The sequence below is a fragment of the Ammospiza caudacuta genome, chromosome 8, assembly GCF_027887145.1.
Source record: "Ammospiza caudacuta isolate bAmmCau1 chromosome 8, bAmmCau1.pri, whole genome shotgun sequence".
Classification (NCBI taxonomy): Eukaryota; Metazoa; Chordata; class Aves; order Passeriformes; family Passerellidae; genus Ammospiza; species Ammospiza caudacuta.
The window spans coordinates 15,991,012-16,010,108 of NC_080600.1; the positions used below are offsets into that span (position 1 = coordinate 15,991,012).

At 39.9% G+C, this 19,097-nt stretch overlaps 1 protein-coding gene across 2 annotated transcripts in view; it reads right to left on the minus strand.

Moving 5' to 3' along the window:
- Window positions 1–19,097, minus strand: part of HECW2 (HECT, C2 and WW domain containing E3 ubiquitin protein ligase 2) — a 99,583-nt gene that overhangs the window by 52,752 nt on the left and 27,734 nt on the right. For both annotated transcript variants that reach the window (XM_058809115.1, XM_058809116.1), the window contains exons 3-5: window positions 8,317–8,411; window positions 4,351–4,426; window positions 2,395–2,564 (exon numbers count right to left, since the gene is read on the minus strand). In XM_058809115.1, coding sequence (XP_058665098.1) covers window positions 2,395–2,564; window positions 4,351–4,426; window positions 8,317–8,411 — 341 coding nt within the window. The remainder of the gene's footprint in view (window positions 1–2,394; window positions 2,565–4,350; window positions 4,427–8,316; window positions 8,412–19,097) is intronic.

Genomic DNA, 19,097 nt, shown 5'->3' on the forward strand with positions numbered 1-19,097 from the left:
ATGTACTTAATTACTACTAATGTGCAGCAAACTCCAAAAGTAATGACTGATGACAGCAGTTTCCACATGGCAAAATAATGTCAACATCATTTATTACAGAATTTTTGCATATGTAACTAGCTTTTTACTGTTCCTCATCCCCTTTCACAGTTTCTTGAAAAGAATTGCTCAGTAAGAAACTGAACTGGATAAAAGCACTTTCAGGGTGTATGTCAGAAAGTAGAACGCCCTGTATCCTACTGCTTGCTTCTATTTCCATAGGGGGAAGCAAGAAGAGAAGGAATCCTGGCTGTACTCTGTCAGGTCCATGCAGGAGGAAGGAAAGAAGTGTCTCAATCCAGGCTGTGCTCAGAAGAATCTCCCTCCCAAAACCATGCTTGGCATTCATGTTTTGTATGCATGACAGGAAGTCAGGAGGGCAATGTGTGTACAGTACATTCAGGAGCAGCATTAGTACAGAAGGAGAATTTTCTATGGAGTTTTGCCCCAACACTGACAAATCTTCCCAGCAAACTCCAAGAGAACCTCTTCCTGCACTTGAGGCCTTTAAACAATATGATGCTACTTTACAGAAGATTTCTTTGCTACTTTACAGAAGATTTCTTAATGTCTGGTAAAATCATTTTTCCACCTTTCCCTGCAGGGAACATTAACACAGTTACTCTTTTCAGCTTTCATTTTCATGCATTTTGTGAGCACTTCATCTCTTACATCTGTACTGCTCTGTCAAGTCTGCCCAACAATGGCCAAAAGATTCAAATGTGGTACAGGCAAATGTTAAGCAAGCATGTTGGCAGACACACACACATACATACAGTGTGATGATAAATTCCCTTAGGAAAACAGGCTTAGAAACCCAAAATATGTATTTGTCATCTAGATTTTAAAATACTCCAAATAAGCAAGCAAAGCATGGCATAACCTACTCAGAAAAAACAAGGTCATCTGGTTACTCTTTTACTATCTGCCACCTTCATGACCTCTGAGCAAACCACCTGTGCAAAATGCCTAATTCACATGTGGTTAGGTAGCCAAAGATATATTGAACAATGAGCAATAGGAGAAACAGCTCTTCAGTTCAGCTGTAGGCATCAGATAAACATCTTCAAAAAAACCAATTAAACTGGGTCAGGAATAAAATACCTTCCTCATGCTGAGCAACTGTCACAACTGGGTTCCTCTGATAAACAGAACTTGAAATGTGTCACTCTCACTTTGCTATAATATTGCAAATTACTTTGCAGAAAGTATTAGGTGTAAAACAGGATCAATCCTGCACCACTAGGACAGAATATGTAATGGGATCATAACTGCTGTTGTCAGAGTATTGCTAAAAGGAAGATCCAGCAGCTAAAGCAAGTAATACAATGTGTGCACCAGCGAACATTATCTCTTTTCTAATAAGCTTCAAAGCCAAGGAGAACTGGAGGAGGAATAAAAAGAGGGGGGGATAAAAAGGTAGAGACCTGAACTTTGTTTTTTCAAAAGATTTTAGGACTATTCACATCTACCGTCTTTCCCACAACCAAGCACCCTAGGGCAGTGCTAATGCTGGCCCTGCTCAGTTCTGCTTTACTGCTTGTTTGCTTTATGATTTGTGGAAACATTTCCCAAAGCCTACTCAATTTTCATCTTCCCAAAAAATACATTAACGTTCACCACAGTACAGGCTTGGCAGTCCTGAAAGGGCTATGGACGTGTGTCAGCAGTTTCACTTTGCCACATAAACATTTATCTTCAAAAGCACAGACATGGCTCTCCTGCACTCAATGACACTTGTGGGACTGATCTCCTTCCATGGGATCTGCACAGTTTACCCAATACAAGCACGTTTGGCAAACTTGCAGACTACCAGTTTCCCCCCTTGCTGAGTGGTGCTCTAACACCTTCCTGGGTTTTTCTTCCTACAAGGTGTAGCTTGCAGGAGCTACATCAAAGAGCATCCCTCAGCCTGACAAAATGGAATATTCATCACTTGCTACGCAGCACGAAAACACCATTTCCAAATGAACAGTTGTGCAATCACTGAGCATGAATGCTCATGTAGTGTAACATCTCTTAAAGAGTCTTCTCACAACATATAATCCAACTTTAACTAATTTATTTTTGCAGTTTGAAGAAATCTACGGGGTGGCTAAGTGAGTTCAGCTTTTTTTTAGCAGAGAAGGGAATGAACTGCCAGCAGCTTAAATACCCAGCTTTAATATGCAGACCACAACTGCTTCTATCCACCAACAGGGTTCCTAAAAATACTAAAATTTCTGTGTCATGTTAAATAACTAGCTACAAAATAAGCTCACGGCTTTCAGAGAGTAAGGCCTAATGCACGAGGAGAAAATGCAAGGCTGGTACGCTGCATCAGCTGGCAGCCAGCTCCCAGAAGGGATACATTACCTCTCTGTGCCAAACAGGATTAGTTGTGTTACTGATGATAGTCGACCTTCTTTCCTGGCCATGGTGAGCAAACGTAGGAAATGTACTTTTCTTGCCTGGCTGAATGGACATCTTTAGATAAGGATCAGGGTTGAAGAACATGCCTTTTTTAAGTCCAGCTGCTCTAATATCTAAAAAGCAAAACAAGAAGGAAGGAAAAAGGAACTGAGTAAATTAAAGCTAGTTCACAAAGTAGTGTATTCCTAAAATATTACCCAGGAAATCAATTCACCATAGATTACTAAATAAAGCAACTTAAAAGTACTCACACATTAACTGGATCCAGTGTACAGCAGGAAATCAAGTGTTTTCCCAAAAGAATATAAGGAAGAAAGGTATCAACATCCTCATTTACATTTAAGCCTCCACTTATTTGTAAAATAAAAAGCATAAACTTGTAGCTCACCTACAAATATTTTTCTCAGTAAGGTATCTAAGGTATTTCCACTCAAAGAAAAAAAAGAAACCCCAACAGAAACAGCCCAAAATTAATCACATAGCCCTTGTTTTGTTTCTGGGTGAGGAGAGAAGATAAAAAACTTTATGGGAGGTAATGCAGTGAAAAGACACTTTCCAAAAGTTCAGTCTTTGATAAATGTAACTTTCCAAGTCTGCTGTGGACTATGATGCAATTTTCTCCCAACAGAGCAGATAATCCACCTCACATAAAAGGAGGCAAAGTCTTCTGAAAAGGCTTCTTTTTTTCCTAGGGAAGCCTCAGTACTGCTGCCCTCACAACTTACAACAATAAATAATAATTTCCTCAGGAGCATATTGTCATGACTAAGGACTTCAATGACAGTGCAAGCTTCAGCAACAAGAAAAATAAAGAGGTACTTTTTAATATAATATTCTATTTTAAACTTAACTGTAAAATATTTCTCTGTTTCTCTGTAGGTTTGCTGAAGCACAAGATTTTTCTTTTTCCATTAAGTACAGCAGTATGCTGCATGCAGCAATGCCACTGGCACATACAGTTTAGACATCCAGCAGAATTCACTGCTCTAAAATTAAATGCCATGCCTGTGCATTTGGTAAAAAAAAAAAAGAATCCTACCCAAAATTCAGAATTAAGCCATACAGCAGAAACATGATGAAATAGAGTCATGTGTAAATGAACAACTCAAAAACATTACAGGACACATGTCACAAGTCTATCAGTCAAAATTATTTCATGGGACTCCTCAGGCAGAATCACAACTGTCTATTAAACAAAACAGGTTTTTCAGAACTCACAAAGCAATTACTTGTATAGTCCACTCTGTGAGTCTGTAGAACCTATCAGCTCTATCTCAGGTCACTGCTGAAAGGCCACTTCAAAAAGCAGTGCATTTTTTCTGCTCTACCTTTACAATCTCTGCACGTTTTATTATCAGCTCTTCAATATTCAGAAGTGAATTTCATCTGCCTTTGCTCAAGCTGAATATGCTTCTGTCTCACACAGGATTTCCCTGGAATAAAGTGCTAATCAAAACAAGTGAAGCTGGTAGACTGCACCCCTACAGCTATTTCACTGTAGTGACAGCTTAGCTCTGTTACAAGTGAATTTTTTTCCCTTTCTAAATCACCATTCAGCTATTGCTTTTTTCAAAGTGATGGAGCCAGACTGCATTTTAGTTACAAGTTATGCTTTCCACTCTTCAATCAGAGAGGAGCTGTCCCTTGTGCAAACTGGAAATTTCCCTAAATTTTTCACGCTGGGATATATCAAATCCATTTCTTTCACTCCTGGAGATCCATGATTATGGCTGGTTTTCAACAAACAGAAGTCCTAAAGAAATGACATCTTTCAAGCCACTAGAGTGTGCTCCTACAGAGGCTAATGAAGAAAAACATTCCATCTTTGATGTTATTTAGAACAGAAACTTACATTTTTTTAAACAATAATTTGTAAAAGACAGAAGCATTGGTTTTTACCTGATAGGGTAAAGCTGACCAACTTCCTAGAGTGCTGAGCTCCAGAAGCACCTTCATCTGTGCCTTCTACTCCCATCTGAAGAGGAGGGAAAAAAAGAAATATACCACAGAAGTTTTCATCTGCTTTGTACATGCCTGAGGATGATAACACAATTTTAAGGTACTATGCTAGGGAAGGAGCTGCCTTATCACCACAGACAGCCTCAACCACAGCGTTAGTTTACAGCAAAATATCTGTTATTTGTCACACAGTGCTAATATATCAGTAGCCCAAATCTTCCAAACAGAACATGTACAGCCTAACACACATGCAGACAATATTAATCAGAGAAAACCTTTATCTTTTACAGCTTTCCCTTTTGTAAAATAACAAACAACAGCATGGATTTGTAATACACATCAAAGCACTGAGCTGTCCAGTGACAGCACATGTAACTTTTGTCACTTTCCACAAATAGATAATTTAGTGTGCAACAAAACAAAACAAAAAAAAAGGCAGAGATCAAAGAGAGACTAAAAAAGCTTTCAGCTCTATTAACAAAAGCTCCTTTTAAACAGAAAAGCGCATCAGACATCTAAATATAAATGTGGTCTAAAAGCTTATGCTGCACAGATTCTTGAGGTTTGGTTTCTACTGAAATCCTTCATTAGGTAAAGCACCACTTCAGAATAAAAGTTTCTCCTGTATTAATGTCTGTCTCTTTCAACTAGCAGAAGGATTTGTCTTTCAAGACAGAGGAGATGTGCATCCAGCTGAATAATCTATCACAGAGACATCAATGGAGAGAGATCTCTGAAGACAAATGGCTCCTTGGGCAGGCACTGCACCCACTCCCAGTCAGGAGAGGTGACACAGAAAAAGTCTGAGCCAAACACAGTGCTGAGGATTAATGCCAGTGATAGAACAGGGTCTGATCTATTGAAAGATGCAAATCAGCTGAATAAAAATGGGCACACCTGTGAGTGTAGATGAAGAATGGGAGGCAGCCCTGAGCAGCTGAGCAGTGGTTTGAAGTCACCAGATGGATAAATGACTCTGGAGCTGCAGCAGCCACAGGGAAGCTGCTTTGCATTCAACAAACACATAGTCATTCCTTTTTATACTGCTTTAAGCTACTTAATAATATCATTTCAAATACTTCCCACTATGATCAGCAAGTACATTGGGATTTCATTGGAATTAGCAAACATGTGGATTTCTCCAGCCATGATGTTGGGGCCTGGCATCCCCGTGGGCCTCAGCAGTCTTGTCAGGGGACACACTGTGCCAGCAGGCACTGCCACTCGCCAGCCAGTCCATTCCCTTCCCTCACTGCTGCCTTCATGGGCACTGCCCACCTCTCAGGGCAAGACAAGTCTCACCAGAGTGCTCAGAACTATCCCTTTTCCACCCAGCATGACATTATTATGCCAGTGATTTTATACGGATGCCTAGGTAGTGACAGGTGGTAGCAAAATTCTGAAGGCATCAAAAGCAATGGGTTAATTCCATTAATTATCAGAGGATGGATCAGTGTCCCCTTGTCTACAGACAGATACCATGGAAGCAGAGAGAGTGATCCCACTGTGATAGCAATGCTGTCCAGGCAATGCCACAGGAATGCTGTGTATTCCAGTTTCCTCTTTTAGGCTCCTTTCAGCACACACTGTTTTCCCTATTAAAAATGTTAGTCATCAACAAAAAGGCCTTCCCCATTCTATACCTGTTTTTCTGCTACAAGTTGGACTCCATTCAAATAATATTTTTATTGCTAACTTCACGTTATAGAAAACAGAATTTGCCGACAATTCAGCTACAGTAACATGAACGCTGACAGTGTTCCCTAGCACTTCCATTACTTTTCTATACAACCTCTTCCTCGTTCCATTATGATCTAAAAAGAAGTTTCAATTCTTCTGCCCCAAGTGAAAAAATTCATCCCATCACACACCCAGAGTTTTGCAGCACAAAGCTCATGTAATCTGGTGTAACACAGTGTTTCTAAATGCTCCATCAGATCTTCTATCTCCTCTGAGCCAAAGTAACACAATAGAATGTTAGCTGCTTATCCAAAAATATGATGGACTGAAATACCTGGTGTGATACACCATCAGTATGAAAAAATCCAGTGAGCAAGGAATTTATTGCACCATAAAAAAGGGGAGTGAGCACACCATGACTCTTACCACTTCCTCACACAGCATTTCTCTAAGAAAAGACAGAACCAGTACCAAAAGAACCCAGTGGTCTCTATTGCACAGTGCTTAAGATCAACACCAAAACCATGGAAATGCAGTGAAGTTTTAATGTTTAACAACAGGTTTACTTACACATAACTAACCCAGTATGACATTTTTAGGAAGTATAATCTGAACTGTCATACAACATTCTCATCAGGAAAAGTAACAGCTCTCTATTTCTGGAAGTCTGCACTGTTAATGCAAACAAAAATGTTTATATAAAATTACCCCTTCTAGCAGGTGTGTGAATTCTGTACAATACCCAGGACCCTGCATTACCTTTCAAAGGAAAGAAATTTAAACAGCAAAAACTGGTATAAGCCTTCAATAATTACCATAACTCTCAAAGACAGCCCTCCAGGTAACTACCAAGTCATTAAATGCACAGTTAGATGATAGATGTTCAGATGTCCTTTTGTTCAATGAATCCCAAAACTACTGGTGGATAACATGATAAGGTCAAGAAAATACAAAAGTTCAGGTGGTTTCTCCACTCAGTATAATCACTCTGCTTCTCAGTAATGATCTAGTGCAGCACTCAGCCCATTATAAGGGTTATTCTGAGATGCATTTTTTCCTCTTGCTCAAAATCAGACTACTTGTCTTTAGTTTATAAATTGATTAAAGACAGTAGCTGGCAGGCTCATTAACTATGACACATTTTCTCCTGTAAAGTATCGAGTCTGTATGCATCTGTGAAACTGTTACTCATGGTGAGATCTGACAATTAAATGATGCTACCACCTAGGTTTGTAATGCTAAGAGAAAACCCACACACATTTGGTATATTGAGATACAAAGTCTAGTACAGCACATTTAGGGTCAGATAACCATAGCATGTTGTGTATCTAATACACAACACTGCAAAAGCACAAGTTCAGAATAAATGCTATGCAGTCTGAGTAATTTCTGCTTTACTGTATCCTCAACACTGCAGTTGTCAGGACACCACCCTGACACTTGTGATCTTAAATATTTGGCAGCTAACAACAACAAATCAAATGCACTGTGAAACTTGCTGAAGCTTAGCTGCAGAACTAACCTGATAGATAAATCACTTGCAGCAAAAGCACCATGGTACAAGTTTGGAAGCCTTTTCTGCTACTGCTTAACAACTATTCCACTGCTACATAAACAACCAAAGAAACTCTTCTAAAACTTAAACAAGTCTCATAACACAAATGCAGTAAGACAATACTTCTTGGTAATCAGGGAATTACTAAATTTCAATGGTATATGAACACTGAAAGAATTCAGTAAGTTTTGCAAGAGCAGAGTTTTTCCAGTTTAATTCATACTAAGAATTGCCATTTCTGCAACAGTTTCATACTGAATATTAGGAAATATTTAAGAAATAGGAAGAAGTGGAGACTCTGGACATGGTTTCAGTTATATAATCATGTGAAAAATTCCTATTATGGTGTTAAATTACAGAAAACTATAAGTAGCAAAAAACTGAATGCAAACAAAGTCAAATTCTTAGCATAAAAAACTTCAGTTAATCCCTGACTTTTTACTGTTATTTTATTATGAGCAATACAAAACCATGAAAATCACTTTCCAGTTTTCATAGTTTTGTAAGACAGCACTTCTTTTTTTTGTTGTTTATAATTGCTGTCAATAGTAAAAGTAGGAGATATTGATGGGTTGGTCTGGCAGTTAATACTGTCATTACTACTATCATTTTATAAAACCTGTCAATAAATCATCAAATACAAATACAATGAACAAAAAGGCTAAACTCACCATCACAGCAGGGTTTTTCACAGTGATACATGGAGTAGTAGCTCTGAGGGCTCCACTAACACCATGGTAGTATTTAAAACAGATCTTTATTTCAGCTGAAAAGAAAACAAAAACCACATTAAACACTTCATGACTGACCCTAGGCAAAAGAGACACAACAAAAGGGTCCAGCTTTCAGTGACCTATCTTCAGAAACACTCTAACAGGAAATTAAAAATAGAGCTGCTGGTTATATCCTTGTTGTGTGTTGGGTCATTCTGTTACTTAACAGACAAAAATTATAACTTACCTAATTCTGCAACTTGTATTTCTGCTACTGTATCATCAGCCCTGAAAAAGGCACATAAGACATCTGCCACTAGGATGATTTTGTAGCACTTCGGAAGAACGTGACACATATGTGAAGGAAGCTGGAATCACTTTATATATCAGAACACAGGAAAGGTAAATGTTGAACCATGTTTCTGGTCCCACTGATTAAAGTTTTGTTTGCTAAAGTGCATTTGCTGCAAACAAAAGAGTATTATGTTTAACTGAAGCCTGACCTCCCTTGTAGTTCCTCTGCATTCTTCCAACCAAGCAGAACAGCTATAATTATGGCTGCCCTTGATCCTCTGGGATTTTCCCTATCTGGAACAATGTCTGTTTTCCTTCTCCATCGGGAAAACTCTTCTGTGTAAGGCTGGTGAGGGTTTTACCTCTGGGTACAGAGATGGCCACAGGCAGACAGCAATGGCCAAAGGCAGGCAGGAATTACAGCAGCCAGTTCAGACACAGGATGTGTAGGAAAGTCTTGGCAGTTCAATTCCTCTGCTTGGTTTAACAATATGTCAGTAGTCCTGAAGTACAAAACCCAAGTTTGGTGTATGATTTTGAGACATATATGGCCTGATTCCTTGAGGGTTGAGGTACCCACTTATCCCTACTCAGAAACCCACTCTGCAAGCCTGCTCAGCCAAAAAGGATTATTTATTTTTAACTTTGCTGCAGTTACATATCAACATTTATTTACTATCTTCCTCCCAGAACAAAGAGGAGACACCTCAGAACAACTCTTCAAAGGAAAGTGTCTGGCTGACAGTGCCTCCAGGGAATCAGGAGGTGGAGAAGCTGCTGAGCCCACTTCCTCCTCCTCACAGATGAGTTCACAAACACAGACAAAACATGCTCTATTTACCACAAGCTTTACAGCAAAATTCAAAATGCAGACAGGATTTCTAATCACCTACAAAGGTTTATGAGACTTAAAACTCATCAGGCAGGACGATGGGTTAGTTTCCTCCTGAACTGAGCAATTCTGCTTACTTACCAACAATGCTTATACCCAGGACTCACAAGAATTTCTAGCTCACATAAAATCAGAGGTTCAGCACTTGCAAAATTTGGGAGGATTTATACCAAGTACTGGACTCTCCACATTATAAAATGCACATATTAAGTAACAAGAACTCAAGTCTGAGCATTTCCTATTCACACTGAGAACATAAAGACAGTGTACTACTCCAACCAAAACTTCCAATTTCCAGCTATATTGCCTGCTTTTATTGCATCGTTTACTTTTATTGCAACCTGAGCTTAATTTTTCTGAGAGTTACTGGAGCTACTGTTTATCCAGTCTGTTGTGACTATCTTCTGTCAATTCATCACTTTCAAACAAAATCTAGCAATAGAAAGGTTACCCAGCTGCTGGTTCTATCCACAGACAATCCATAATGTGATGGGGGACAAACACTGTGACTACACTGACAGGTACATTTATCTAAAGGCTGAAATGCAATACTACAAGTTTTGCATCCTCATATTTCTTTCTCTCAATGACTTCTATGAGCATACAGTACTTTTCAATACCTGTATACGGCTGGTGATAGAAAAATGCTTGATTCAAGAAATGGATCTGACATTCCCTTTCAGATACACTAAATTAAAAAAAAATACAATCTAACAAACAAAATACCAAACTTCAGGACTTATTGCTAGAAATAATTAGTAAAAGCAGAGCATTTAAAAACATGACAATGAGACTTCTTCTCCCACTTGCCAGCAGAAGCAACACTGATTCAGTTTGGGCGTTATACAGCACTGCATTCACACATGCATTTAGAGAAATGGCAGATCAGCTGTTAGCACTGTGTCAGTGGGATTAATACAAGAGAAGCTGTGCTTGAAATTCAGCACAAAATTGAAAAATGGGCTACCCACGATAGGCATGCAGATGTTAGCAAAATGAGCATGGATTGGCAAGACTGGATCTTATACACAGCAACAATACAAACACTTCATAGGGTAAGAGACACCAAAGTGGTTTTTTTCTTGGCTAATAATGCTAGAAACTGCAGTTAATGTAAACAGAAGAAGAGATCTCAGAGGAATCCTGTAAGTTCAAAGCAGCTAAGGATGTAGCTTTTTGGCATGTCTTGTGTGGTGCTATCAGAAAAAAAATCTTGATTAGAAGAGGTTTTTCTTGATGACTGATGGATTCCTGACTTCTAAATCTATTGAAAACAAGTATCTGTGGCTGATCTGATAGTTACAGGTGGTGTGCTTGTTCTAAGGCAGCAGTAAGTCCAATTATCTGCAAACAGGACTTCAGTATTTTGAAAAATTAGTTCAATATCATATTAACACACAGGTTTCCTCTGAACTATTCCCTATTCTAATGCACTTTAGCATGTGTTACCTACAGAGTTTCCCAGTTTCTTTCATTTCTCCTGTCACCTTGTTTTTATGTGTTGCCTTCAGGGGGAAACTGGCACTTCTCTTTTTTCTTTCCTATTTATTCTTTCTCAACAGGTTAATGAGATTGCTTTGCATGGGATCCCTAATGAAAACATTAAGAGCAGTAAACCCAGCAAAGGACATACATCTGTACCTGACCACAGAATCATTTGCTGTATCATTAAAGCAAATAAGATGTTTCAGAACACAAAACAATTTTCATTCATGGGAAAAATTAATGTACTTTTGATACTACATGTGTCCTTTTATAATTGACATTCCTGCAGACATACAGACCACAATAAATTCCTTCTTTAATTAAAAATAAGCCAAAAATTAAATTGGGGGGATTTATGATTCTTTCAAAGCTATCACATGGCCATATAAAAAGTGATATATATGTTAATTAATCTGACAACTCTGTGAAACCATATTCCCCTTCTTTTAAAGCTAATAGCTGTTACTATGTCATAACCATAGTCTTAGAGCTCTAGTACACAAAACTGTTGGAATCGGTAAAGGTTTCTGGGACTCAAACATTGACATTTGAATTTCAGAAGAACACCTGCATGAAATTATAGTGCTGTTACCTCTATGGACCATATACTTTTGCCTCTTCAGTAATAAAGGGATCAGCTTACACTAAATAACAGCTTGGGTTTAAAACATCACTAATTCCCCAAAGTTCCTCACTAACTACTTTTTTACTGCCTTCAATACTTTACCTTTGCCCATCAAAAGAATGCTTTAATAAAAGACAGATACTAAGAATACATAAATACATGAGCATAATCCTTGGAGAATGCATTCCTTCTGGGAGACAGATAATGCAGGAAAGCAACTGTGTTTGCTGTGAGAACAACTTGCTCCAGACAGACCCTAGTCAAACAAAACACCTGTATTAGAGGTGGAACCATCTCCACTGAGAAGGGATAAGCAGATACCTCTCAAAAAAGAAGTCAAATCTAAGTTGGGTTACAACAGAACAGTCTCTAGAGCAAAACAGTGCTCCTGGTTCACTGTATGGAACCTGCACAGCAGCTGAAACTTCCTGGCCACTGCAGCTGAGTGCCCAGAAGGTACTTGGGCTGAATCCATGGCTCTCTGCAGACAGAAACATATGTCCTCCAACAGTCACTGAGGAAAAAGCTGACAGAACAGTAACTCATTGAAAAAATATGAGAGCATGTTCTGCAAAACTTATTTAAGAAAACTAGAACAAATGAAGTCACTCACATTCATGCTTTACAAAGCTATAAAGGGAGATGCAATCCATGAAAAAGCTACAGATTTAAATCCTATTTTTTCCCATCTGAACCTGACAGACAACTGCAGAAATTTAGCAGTGCTACGTATGTCCTGCCTGTTGAACTTTTCTGTAGTGTGACAGTTCAGTGAACTCAACATTTCTGTTTGGACATTTAGCATTCTCTTCTCTGCATCACTTTCAGCATGTGCATTTTTGATTACTTCCTACTGGGCAGTAGCAAACAAGCAGCAGAATGCAAGGGCCAAAGCTGGCAGCCCTCAGGTACTTGCCATCTCTTTCAGCAGGTGTATCCCAGACTTTATTTTACAGGAACATTAGGCAGACCACCTACAAAGTGACTTACAGAAAGCTTTTTAGCTAAAGTAGGATCAATAACAGAAAATGTTTATGTCCCACTGGTCTTTCCATCTAACCTGCTTCAAAGGGAATGTGGACAAATGCTTGTTCAGGTAACAGAGCATCCCTATCCCTACCTGCCCCACTCACTTTGCTGCCAACAGAGATTCTTATTTAATAATAGTCATGAGAACTATTATGCTCCAGTTTGGCAAAGTAACTATAATCTAACCTTTAAAACAAAACACTGGGGTATTATGTGCATAAGGAAGTCAACAAAGCCTGCCACAAATGTAAAAAATACAAGACTTGATCCTGTTTCAGTTATTTTTGATGCTCAAAAATAGCTGTTGAGACAACATAAAAAACCAGCACAAGAATAATAGAAGTATTTCTAACTCAGTGAATATGTCTATAAATAGAGTAGGGACAATAACCATGAGTCCCCAGACAGACCACTGAAAGGGCACTGGTTGCAGGGCACTGCACAGATGAATGTTCCAGGCTCAGAACAATTCCATGTGAGAAAACCATGACCTTTACAGAATTTAACTGGTAAAATTCTGAATGGTAAAAATATAAAGATTGGATACAAGTAATGAACAAAATTCATAGAACATTCATTAACATTGACCATTATGGCCAAAACCATTACAAAAAATAAACTCTGTTCATACTTCTAGTTACAAGTAGCCCTTAAAAGATAAAAGTATCTGAAGTTCAATTATTAAGCTGGTATTTTTTTTCCTTCGATATCTATCAGCTTTTAACAAAGAAAAAGAGAGCTGGAAGTCTGCTTTGCTAGCCATAAAGTAAGGCATTTCAGTCTGAATATTTTTGCAAAAGTTATAATTTCATGGAAATAGGAACTGAATACCAAGAACTCCACATAAAACCTCACTTTTAACATGGTACCAGTGTAATGCAACCACATACATTACCATGTCTTCTGAATATATCTCTTAGTATACTCATGTTCTTACTCATGGGGGATGAACAGATTGAGACCTGCCCTGCTGAGGGCTTGGGGGCAGCTGGTGGAAGGGAGGCTGGCCATGACCCAGCCATGGGCACTCCCAGCCCAGAAAGCCAAACCTGCCCTGGGCTGCATCCAAAGCCCCGTGGGCAGCAGGGCGAGGCAAGGCAGGGGATTCTGTCCCTCTGCTCTGAGATCCCACCTGGAACCCTGCATCAGCTCTGGGGCCAGCACAGGAGGGACAGGGACCTGGTGGAGTGACTCCAGAGGAGGCCACCAAGAGATTGGAAGAATGGAGGACCTCTCTTACGAAGACAGGCTGAGAGAGTTGGGTTTGCTCAGGAGAAGAAAAAGCTCTGAAGAGAACTCACTGCAGCCTTTCAGTACTTGAAGGGAGCTTATCAGAAAGATAGGGACAGATTTTTTACCAGGTACAGTGGATAATGGTTTTAAACTAAAATAGGGTAGATTCAGACTAGACATAAGGATGAAACTTCATACAGTGAGGGTACTGAAATGCAGGCATATGTTGCCCAGAGGGGTGGTAGGTGCCCAGTCCCTGGAAGCACTCAACATCAGGTTGGATAGGGATCTGAGCAACCTGACCTATCAAAGAGGCCCCTTTGCAGGGGGGCTGGAGTAGAGACCTTTAAAGGTCCCTTCCAACTCCAACTATTCTGTGATTCTATGGCACAAATGAAATTTTAGTTCAAAACACACTGCATCTGTGCAGTCACTGCATCCAAGTATCGCAGTGTGGCACCAGAAGTAATTTAACCACAGAAGTCCCAGGGGAGATTTGGAAATTATTGATGTGACAAGACTGGCAGTCTCTGGATGAATCCCAACAGCTGCCACTGTGGATTATTGCTCACAGCATCAAGCCATAGCACTGCTAAAGAAAATATATGCAAATCAATGTATTTCTATTCTACTGACAGTAATGACTATGACATCAAACGGTATAAATAACAACAAAGGTAGGTAAAGTAGGTGAAGGTGCTTCTTGTGGACACTGTAATTAACACTCATGGGACCAAAACTACAACTTATAAATACAAGGCCAATACAATCTCAAAGCAGGCTCTCAGCCTAAACCCACGTTAATAAACCAGGCAGGACCATGGCAGAGAATCAAGAGTGAGCACATGCCCATCCACAGTGCTGAGCTGTAACCATCCCCTGGTTTACCTACTGGAATATGTACAGCTTTTCACTTCTGGGCACACTGCACATGGAAGTGCATAAGCACCAGTTCCCTGCTGCATGGCAGTGACTGTCCTATGCTGATCTCCCTGCCATGGCATCTCCAGCATGACCTGTCCTCCTCTGTACTGCAGAAACCTGACTTGGGAGCTGCAGATTATGAATGAGCAGCAGCTGATACCAGCTAGTCCCAAATAAATCTCAGGCTTCTTCTCACGTGTTTTTTCTATCACCAGCCTTCCTATGGATCATTTCACTCCATCTTTCTGTTACCTCTGTTCTCCATATGGAATACCATCACCATGCCCCAAAGGGTATTGTGCTTCCATCCAAAGCTCACAGACAGCCATACCCAGAGAAACACTTGCCATCTGAAATCATTTCTGGGGCAACTGAAACCTCTCTTGCACCGGAGAATAAAGGCCCAATGTACTTAGAAACCTGAACTTAGCCTGATGCCATGCTAAATACCAGATGACCATACTAAATGCAAAAGCATTAAGCTGTGTTGCACTTTCCCACTACTGCTACCTGTTTAGGATAATACTCCTTGAACTTGTTTCCTTTTACAGGAGGGTGGAAATTGTAGAGCTGGGTTTAGCAATCCTTCTGTAGTTTACACACCAAAAAAAACCTGAAGGAGCCATCCAGCGAGTGAGTCATTGTTTTCTTCACTCACATTTTAGCAAGTCTCAGAGCAGGATGTTTGAAAGCCACCTCTGCTATGTGAGGAAACAGCATATCAGGCATATTGATCCTCAAACTCACCTTCTTGAATGTCTAAAATGACTGAGTTCCCTTTCATGCCTACAAAGCATTTTTGCTCCTTCCCCAGGGAAAACCAAGAGGAACAAACACCTGCCTCTGTACTGGCTGGCTCTGCAGTTCAGAGCCACTCACACTGTCTCAAGGTGACATCTTAAGGACACTGGCTGTTTGTGATGGTGAGCTGGACCTGGTATTTTGCAAGTATTTTCCTTCTCCTCTGCATAATATTTCCTCCCTCCCCTTCCTCAGTCACTCCCCTCAGAGGCTGCTTGTTTTTCTGGAATACATTAAGTTCATTTCTCTTTATTTCACTGTTGATTCCTTTGATCCTCCCTTCCAGGGCAGAGCCTACAGAATTTTTGTGTTGATTTTTGTCCGAGGCAAATAGAGTTTTCTTTGATCATCCTTGTTTTGCTAATTTTGGATGCTTTGAGGGGAATTAATGTCTGTTTTCAGTACCAAGAGGAAACTCTCCCCTCCCTTCTTTCTGCAGGTTGCTTGATCTGAATAGAGCAGATGGCAAACTATGCCTTTACATGTTACTTTCTTGGAAAAATAGGAGATATTGAATCCCCAGGGAAGGATTTTTAAGATGAATAAATTAAGTGATCTTAACACTGAGCTACAAGACTCCAGACACACAGTAATGTGAAATTCAGAAAAATGTTTATCCAAGTCTACCTTTAAACATAAGCACAAATTTGAGAGACCTTGGTGAAACTATAAATAAGTTTATAATTATGCTCATGGAAAAAGATTCCCAAACTGAGGCATAAAATGTTTTTCTTAAAAGATACAAATCTTTTTGCAGAAAGAGTCCAAGGCCTAACCCAGCTGACTGACTAACATTAATGCAATTAAAATGGAAATACTCCTTCTGCATGAGATTTGTTTGCATATGGCTCATTAGCAATGCTATAATTCTCTGTACTTCACCCTCCAGAGATATTACTGGTGAACACATACATAATGTCCCTAGGCTGTGACACTGCCAGGGAAAACCCACATCCAGAGTCTTTGGTTTAAGTGCATGCTGACTGAACACACAACTCATTATCCAACATTAGCGACTTACATTCCCTTTCTTCCCAAAACAACATGACAACTTTAGGCCACTTTTGAGTGTAAATCCTAAAGGATTATTGTAGTTACTTAGCATAAGTCTGTTAATGAGCATCATCATTGCCAGAGCAGGTTCAATGTTTCTCAGGCTTGCAGAACATTTCCTTCCTCTCCTTGAGTACAGGTAGAGCAGGAACCTGCAATCATGCAGGTGTCACAGCATAGGGCAGGGAACCTGCAATCATGTAGGTATCACAGTATATAGGTGGCAATTAAGTACTGTTCTCCTCTACTTGGTACTTGGTGAGGAATACTGTGTCTAGTTTTGGGTCCCTTGGTTTAAGAGCAAAGAGAAATTGGAGAGTGAAGAGCAGAGGGCAACAAAAGTGATTGGGATGGATAAAATGTGACATATGAGAAGAGGCTAAAGGAGCTGGCCCTGTTTAGTCTGGTGAAGAGGAGTTAAAGGCAAGACAAATGTTACTATCTCTACTCTTTCCAGTTCTATCAGAGATTTTAAAAGGGGCAATGGCCCCAAATTTAAGCTATAGCCATTCTTACTGGATGTCACAGAAATCTTTTTAGCTGTAACAATACTGCAGCACTAAAACAAGTTACCTACAGCATCCACAAATCTTTGTCCTTGAAACCTTCCAATAAAAACCACGCTTGAGCAGGTCAAATATTGGTCCCAGCTGAGAGCAGATTGGATGCAACGAGTATTCCTGAGCTGTGGCTAGTCTCCAATTGAGTTTAGACTGATCCATTTACACATTTGGTTCATGCTGGTCCCCCAGACGCTGCCCCCCTTATGGATCTGCTGCTTCAAACATGCAGGGATACTGGTAACAGTCTGCTGAATGTCATTACTGTGAGGAGCAAATATGATAAACCCCATGCACCATGACCTGTACCTCATGTATTCTACCTCACAGCAAATATGTTTCTAAATATAAGAAATATACAACTGGAGAGCTCTTTCCCAAATGTGGGAAACAATGGTGGACTAAAGCATCAGAAATAGCTTAAATTTAATAATCTGGCACGTGTTTACTGGAAATGTTAGACTCCTCATTTGTCTCTCCCTCTTGCTGTGACAGGGGCATCACGTGCAGTGCTAGACTGAGAGACAAATCATATCTCCACCACAACAGAAGAAGGAGGGTAACAGGGGAGCTAAGTTTGGCACAGGCTGGGCAGTGCCAGGTCTGCAGGGGGTGGTAAGGACCCCACAGCACAGCTCTTCCCACACCCAGCCTGGCGCTGCACCACAGCCACAGCGCGGTTGTACCTGGAGGGCGCAGCCACCTGCTGCGTTTGCCCCGGCTGGGACTTACTGAGCTGAGGAATAGAAAACAAATGGAAAAGAGCAGCTGCCTGTAGTTGCATCAGTGTTGCTTCAACACCTGTAAGTTACAATGAAAAACCTTGCTGAGCAAACATGGTCACAGACCTCTCGTTTAAAAAGTGGAATCAGAAATTTGGTAAAGTGTTTCAGTGCAGTTTTTGACCTCTCACTAGAAACACCAGTGTCACTGGTGACATATTTATCTACCATACCATGTGCTATAGCAACATATGCTCATAAACACTCCCTTTTACAGTTCTCAGCTGCTGCACAATTGCTTGTCTCTTGTTCATTGTATGGCAGCAGAGGTCCTTGTTAGTGAAGCTCACCATGACTGAAGAACACACATCCTGCACTTCCTATCAGCTGACTGTGATGTGCAGTTAGTTGCAAACTGCAAAAGTCAGCTGCAGCTGATTAAACTAGTAGTACTTGAAGCATTAGTTTGGGTTACTCACATGAAATGGAAATATTTTTCAAGAGCCTCACCTCAATACACTATGGAGCAACACATAACCAGCTAAAAGATACAAACATCCCTGAAGGAGTTCATGTACAAGAAAGATGAGGCAATGAACTTTACCAATAGACATTTTAATCTGCCTTAATATACCAGTGTCTTTGGCACCAGGGATGTTAATTATCTTTATTATTTTCTTGAGCATTCTCTTCAGTTCAATCATTGTAATGTAATGAACTCCTAAAATGGAATTTAATTTTATCCTATTCAGGCCCTTTTTCTTTTCTTTTTTTTTTTTTTTTTTTTGAGAAGTATGCTGTGTAGCACATAGGGCAACTTGGCAAGATTCAATGATGAGTTCTAGAAATAGGAAGCATTAATATTTATTTTTAGTAGAGGGTATACAACACCTCTTAAAATACATGTATTACAATTCTATCAGTTAATTGGAATAAAAATTTCTGCCAAGACCTACAGTAAGCAGCACTGCAGCGTTTTACTTCACTGCAGTGAAGTAAGGAGTGGGAGTATTTTTATTTTTTTTTTAACTTATGAAAGAGGATTCATTACTGTGAGGCTAAACAGGTGGTAGAGCAACTCAGAGCTCTTCTGGGACTGATTGCCACTTTGATGCTTGGCA